The sequence below is a fragment of the Corvus brachyrhynchos genome, unplaced genomic scaffold, assembly GCF_000691975.1.
Source record: "Corvus brachyrhynchos isolate BGI_N302 unplaced genomic scaffold, ASM69197v1 scaffold44, whole genome shotgun sequence".
NCBI lineage: Eukaryota > Metazoa > Chordata > Aves > Passeriformes > Corvidae > Corvus > Corvus brachyrhynchos.
Genome location: NW_008238359.1, coordinates 1,559,529 through 1,566,419, shown reverse-complemented (window position 1 = coordinate 1,566,419; position 6,891 = coordinate 1,559,529). Strand labels below are relative to the sequence as shown.

Sequence of the window (6,891 nt, the reverse complement as noted above, 5' to 3'; positions counted from 1 at the left end):
CAGCTTCAGGAAGGACATGGATCTGGGATACTACTTGTGGGTAGCCACACATCCCACTCCAGCAGGTGTGTGGTGGCTCATCCAATGTCAGCTCTCTGCAAGGAAAAACACGTGGCCTTTGAGAGGTGCCTAATCTTACCCCAAGGAGTTTGCTCTGGCACAATGAAGGACTGTATAGGCCATTCACTTAAGAGTTGGACTCAATGATCTTTGGATGGTGCTTGTGGGTCCCTTCCAACTCAGAATATTCTGTGGTTTTATGACTATCCATTGTCCACTGTCAGACTCTGCTCCCCACTCTAATCTCCTCAACCTGGTTTTGGGATGCCCTCCCATATCATGCTTAGAAGCAGAGTGGGAGCTTCTCTGCATGTCTGTGGAGAGACCTGTAAAGATGTCCTGTCTCTTGATCACCCTTAACAGAAAGCCAAAGAGCAGCTGCAGGCAAGGCTGTGACTATTAAGAAAAAACACAAATCAAAAGCACAGGGCTGTCTCCAAAGAGCCAATTCCTCCCCATCCCTGCTCATGCTCCTTACCGGCAATCTGAAGGCACGTCTGTGAAAATCCTGAGAAGGAACTCGCCTTCATGACCAGGGTCAAAAGTGGTGGGGATGATGACGTAGCGGCCTTCCTTCAGGTCTGTCCTCAGGAAGACGCTGCGGGAGTTGATGTAGATGGAGCTGGCCACCTTCTGCTGCAGGGTGTGCATCCGGTAGTTCCTATTCAACTCCACCTGGGCAGAAACCACAGTGGGATGGTCAGCGCATTGTCACTGGCTGAAAATGTACTGGTATCCACCACGGAGGGGGAAAGACTGCAAGGACTGAGTCCACAGTGCCAGGAGACCTGGAGTTAAGAGAACCAGCAAATTGGTCCCAGCTGTGCTGGGTGGAAAGCAAGTGTGGATGTGGCTTTCCCAATTCTTTTGGCTCAGGGACTCATCTCCTGCATCACAGCTTAACACTGGGGACCCAGCAAACAACATGTAAGGATTAGTCTAGCAGATCTCAACATTTGGAGAGAAAAGACTAATCATTGCTTTTAGCAAGAACTGTGCAGAATCACAGAATGGTTTGGGTTGGAAGGGACCTTAAAGATCATCTAGTTTCAATCCCCTGTCATGGGCAGGGACACCTCCCACTAGAACAGGTTACTCAAAGCCACATCCATCCTGACCTTGAACATTTCCAGGGATGGAGTATCCACAGCTGCTCGAGGCAACCTGTTTTCCATGCTGACCCCTTTGATATCCCTCTTCATCTCCAGAGGAGGGCAGGCTGTGCTGATGGCACCCCAGAAGTACCCAGATAATGCTTAAATGAGCGATATGGTCATGCAGGACTGATGTACCACTCCACAACCAACAAATTTATAGTGGCATTCAGGCCAACATGCAGGAACCCCAGCCTACCTTATGGATATCAAAGCCTATGGCCAAATTCTCTCCTTTGCCCTCTCTGCGACTGGTCCTTTTGGGCTTCTGCTGGATGGAGATCAGCACTTCATCTTCTGCCTTCTTCACATCAAACACATACTAGAACCAAAAAGAGGAAGGTAAGGGAGATTTTGATTAATACAGGATCCCTGGGCATGGGTGGGGGTGGATTTAACAGATTTAACATCAGATTCTCTCCATCCACTTCCATGCAGGGACAACCTGGCTTCAGTACCCACTCTGAGAGCCCATACACTCTCTTCTTGGGACCTGGCATCAACTTGCCAAGACAGTGACCTTTTTGGCCCATCTTAGAGAAATACTGCGAAATCCAGTCTTTGAATTGCTCAGCAGAATCCAAGCAGTCTAGATGTAGTCCTATATCAGAGATTTTCACCCCCTGCAGTCTGCCAGAAGTCCTCCTATAAGGCATGGAAGGATGAACTGATGTTCAGAGACCTAACAAAAAGGCTAATACAGAGCTGGAAGCTGGAAACAACTCTCCCACATCCTTGATGACAACTCCTGCAATGGACCAGACCATCCTTCATCTGCTTGTTAGATGAAGGACACAAAAGGTCCTCACTTGTGATACTGAGAATCCCAGTTCAGAGCAGGACAAGACAATTGTAGAATCATTTATGTTAGAAAAGATGTCTAAGATCATCCAGTCCAACTCTTACCCAAGCAATGTCAAGTTCACCACTAAACCATGTCCCCGGGTGTCCCCCACATCACATGCCTTTTGAACACTTCCAGAAATGGTGATTTCACCATGGCCCTAGGCAGCCTCTTCTAACATCTTCACCCTTCCAGTGAAGAAGTTTTCCCTAATATTCAATCTAAACCTCCCCTGGCACAACTTGAGGTTGTTTTCTCTTGTCCTACCACTTGTCACCTGGGAGAAGAAACTGACTCCCACCTGGATACAATCTCCTTTCAGGAAGGTGTAGAGAGCCATAAGGTCCCCTTGAGCCTCCTTTTCTCCAGAAAAGTTTGCTCCAGGAAATGAACTTCAAGCTAGAAGGAAATGGCTCTATGGGCTACTCCTGTCCTAGTAAATTTAACAGTGTCAAAGTTTGGGCAAAAAACCTGGAATTTGGTCATTCAGACATCCAGATTATTGGAAATGACTCCTGGACTGGAACCAGACAACACTGATACCCTGTGGCACAGCTTGCTCTTCCCTTGTGCCAAGGGTGCTTGAATGCAGTCTCCCTGATAAGAGGGATAAGGTTAATAGAGTTGGCCTCAATGCTGGTCATGCTGAGCCAGAGAATTGCCATAAGCACAAATAATCTATTAGAGGTTTGGTAGCCATTTCAGTCTTCTAGGTACCTGTAGGACAGTTAAACACTTGGAAGCACATGTGAAGGCTCCAGAAGGGCCTCTGCCCCCTTACTCACTTGGGGGTTCTGCAGAAAGGTGTCCTTGTGGTTGATGCAGCCTGCGGTTCTTCAAGCTGTCACTGCTTCTGGTCCATGCCCCATGTAGCACTGCCTCTTCCCAGGTCTTGTGGATGCTCAGGTAGGAGGTGTTGATCAGACGGCACTTGATGATGTCCGTGAAGTATTTGCAGAAATCTTCAAAGGTCATCCTGAATCAGGACAGAACTGGGTTATGCTGCTTCATTCCCTGGAAAAGTACACTGCAGGGATTTTCCTGATCACCTGTTAGAGAGTGTGGGTTGTCTCTGATGGCTGATGAATAACAAAAAATATCTCCAGAAGAGATGGAGGTACTTTTGTCTATGCCTGCAGTAAATACTTCTTGAGTTTAAACAACAGATCTCTGTGTTTTGGAGCAGGAGAAGCAGCACAGTGTCCCCTTCCCCACCCAAGGGTAAATGTGATACTGAAATGTTCCTGGTGAGTCTGTGAAATTCAGCACATTTATGACAGGTTCTCAGTGCCTTGGCGAAATGGTCTGGCCGCTGTGTGATAGAGAGCAGCTTGCAATCCCAGGGTCATGGCCATCCAAAACTGACACCCATGGGCTCAAGGAGAGGGCTTCACTAGAGATCCTATGGCTTGGAAGCCTATTTTCTCTGGATAGCTGTATGCATGGAAATGATGTACATGCTCCATGGGGTGGGAGGATGCTGTGGGCATGGCCTGTGGTGACAAACTCAGGAGGGACTCACCAGAACTCTCCATCATCTTCCACTGTCATTCCCATCTTCTCTCTCTCACTTTTACTCACTTTCTGCCACTCCTCAGAGCTGAGGGAAGAGAACAGGATCATTACTCAAAGGTAAGGGACACAGAAGAATTTGAGGCTCAAGGACTGTATATAAAGCCAGTCCCCATGCTGCTGTGGTTAGGTCATCTGCCAAACAGGGGGAAAGTGCAGCATGGCTTGGAACTTCAACTTCCTTCCTGACCAGTGGAGGTGAATCCAGCCTGGCAAGGTTTTATTTGGCCAGTAGAATCACAGCCCTATCCGTGAAGACAACAAAATTGACTCTGGCCAAAGGCTCTGGTTGCACCAGCCCTTGGTTCCTCATCTCATCTACAGCCATCACAGCAGCCAGTGGTGGCAGAGGTTGATTCTGTTGGGTGCTTGTTTTGCTGCAAAAAGACTGGGAGCACAAAGGTGAGCTATAAACATCCTTCGCTAGTACAAACGAACATGGAATCATGGAATCACAGAATGGTTTGGGTTGGAAAGGACCTTAAATATCATCTCATTCCAACCCCCCTGCTATGAATAGGGGCACCTTCCACTAGACCAGGTTGCTCAGAGCCCCATCCAACTTCGTCTTGAATGCTTCCAGGGATAGGGCATCCAAGCTTCTCTGAGTAACCTGTGCCAGTTCCTCACCCTCACAGGGAAGAATTTCCCATTGAAACAAGCTGTCCATCCCAACTCACGTGTCACTCCAAGGGCCGTTCCACTCCCGCTCGCCCCATGGGTTGCGCATGCGGATCATGTCCAGCTTCTCCGACTTGAAGAAGGACAGAAGGCCATGGCCAAGACGGACCTTCCGCACGTCCGTCACCGCGTACGCGTGGCCCTTCACCAGTCCGCAGGCCAGGCGAGCCTCCATGTCAGCCGCTGACGTGGCCTGGCAGGAGGACACAGACAGTGCTCAGACCAGGGGGACATGACCACCTCTGCAGGGGCTGGGAAAGAAAGGAACTCAGATTTCCCTGAAGGTTTCTTCAAGCCAAAATGAAAAGCATCAATGGTCAGGGAAAAACCCAGTTGGCACAGGTCTCAGATGCCATTTTATGTGCTGAATCCCTCCTTTTCTTCATTTGCTTCATGAGGTCTCTGAGCTCCCATACTGGCAACCAATAAAGCTCATCCTTATCGTTATAATGGGAGGTCTGGCAACCAGCATTTGTAGAGACGCCTGGATGCAGACACCAAAACGTCTTTCTCTGGAGTGGATCACCTCCTAGCATTTAAACGGTACTGGGATGAACCTGGGCTCTTGGACATAGCAACAAGAAATAAAGAGGGTTGGCTGGCATTCAGGATTAACTCCTTTTGCCATCAAGAAGTTGGAACCCTTGGCCACAATTTATCCAATCTAATTTAGAAGTTTATGACTGTGTAAGACAACTGCCTCCTAAAACGCCTATTCCCAGGGGACCATGACCATACTGGTAACGCCGCTTACTTTAATGGAGCAGCTGATGAGGCCTCCCCTGTTGTGCACCTTCAACACGCGCTCAAAGAGCAGGTTTCGCTTGGCTTCGTCAGCGATGTAGTCCCCTTCAGTCAGGTCGATAGGTTCAGAGACCCCACCAGTGAAATCCACCAGGGCATCAGCAGTGTTGCCTCCATCCAGGGCCTCGTAGCAGCCTGACAACCTGAAAGAGGGTGACAGGGATGGCAAAGGGGTCTGGGACAATTCTTAGGGCAGCCTTGGGAATGGAGATTTGCAGTTGAACTTCAAGTGGGAGAGGATAGCAAACTACGGTGAAAAGATAGGACCCACATTCCTTGCAGCACTCTTGCTGCCATAGGACCAAAGTAAAAGGAACTTGAAATCTCTAGAATAGGCGTTGCTTAAAGAAACATTGAAGGGTATTTTGCTTTAAGGGTAAATTAAGGCTAGAGAAGGGTTTTTTCCCCTTATTTTTTGTCTGTTTGAGTTATGCACTACTACTTTCCTGTCCACAGGAAAGATGTTGGTTCCACTGCTGCAAGCCAGCTGATGAATGAACAGAGAGGAAAAACAGAGTGCTCAGGTCCCACTTTATCCTACAACTGCCTGGGTACCTACTTGGCATAAGCTTTCTCCACCAAGGCACACCAGAACTCATTCTTGGAGTTGGAGTGGCAGTAGATGAGCTGGTTGTGGAGTGTAGGAAGGCGGTCATCGATCACCACATCCAGCCACTGACCAAAACGCCAGAACTGGAAGTGGAAGATCCCCACATAGCTCTCGGGTTTCTCAGGGTTCCACTCCTGCTCCTTCCAGTCTGGGATGACCTGCGAAAGAAGAGGCACATATATCTAAATGATTCCCTTTTTTCCTGGGATTGACTCTCATCCTGGAACTAATGCAGACAATATCAAAGGCAAGGAAGAATATGAGGGGGATGGATTTGCTTACAGTCTGCTGGGGCCAGATTTTGGACCTAGTTCCACCAATGCAGACTAGATTAATGTGACTAGAATAGTTTAGACTTCACTGTCCCTCGGAAGGTGGAGTTAAAGACCTTTGTCCTCTTTCTTATAACCCTGCCCTGGACATCTGTTGCCATCTACTTCTGTAGACAGGCTATTGGAGCAGAAGAGTTCTTTGTCTAACCAGGGGTGGTTATTTTTATGAACACATTTTTTGTTTTTTTAGTGTCAGTAGGGTACTAACAAAGGGCACCTTCTTTGATTCTCCTACTTGATTCTGGCGTGACTTGACTGGCCCAAGAGCAAGTGTTGTATTCATCTACCTACTGCCAATGAACAGGCAGCAGATACTCTGTATGAACTGTTAAATAAAAGTGGGAAAAGCAGGATTCCCTCAAGGTCTCCATTCTTCCCTGTCAAGAGCTACCATGCTCATCCAAGCAAGCACAGCAAGATGACTTGATGAAAGAAGGAAAAGAAGGCCTGAGTTGAAAGAAACCCTAGAGCAGCTGAGGAGTCTGAGGAGGCACAGGTTTGGTGTCACTGCCAGCAGGGCAGGCACAAGCAAAGGGTAACTGCCAAAGTCCATAGCCCTTCATGGCTGCAGGCACCACCAGCTCTGCTTTGGATGGAAAATTCGCCCAACAGCTGCAACAGAAATGAGCACAGCCAGGCACAGACATTACACGTAGGGGGATCTGCATCTTGTTTAGAACCAGGACACAGAGGCACACAGCAAGGAACTACCCCACTGCAGTTTAGCTTTTGTTGAGGGTGGAGGCAATGTGGTTTTACTGCATGGCCAGGGCGGACTGTGGGGCCACGTGTATTTACTGTAGTTGATGGCTGACAGATACTGACTTATTCAGC

General features: G+C 48.4%; 1 protein-coding gene across 1 annotated transcript in view; it reads right to left on the bottom strand.

Moving 5' to 3' along the window:
- The window catches only part of CAPN5 (calpain 5), a 37,666-nt gene that overhangs the window by 6,812 nt on the left and 23,963 nt on the right, over positions 1-6,891 (bottom strand). Inside the window, 9 exon segments of the mRNA XM_017735983.1 lie at positions 1-95; positions 539-735; positions 1,414-1,536; positions 2,844-2,886; positions 2,888-3,034; positions 3,581-3,658; positions 4,311-4,504; positions 5,066-5,258; positions 5,675-5,883. The exon segment at positions 1-95 is cut by the window's left edge and continues 3,167 nt beyond it. Of these exon segments, the coding sequence (XP_017591472.1) occupies positions 1-95; positions 539-735; positions 1,414-1,536; positions 2,844-2,886; positions 2,888-3,034; positions 3,581-3,658; positions 4,311-4,504; positions 5,066-5,258; positions 5,675-5,883 (1,279 nt within the window).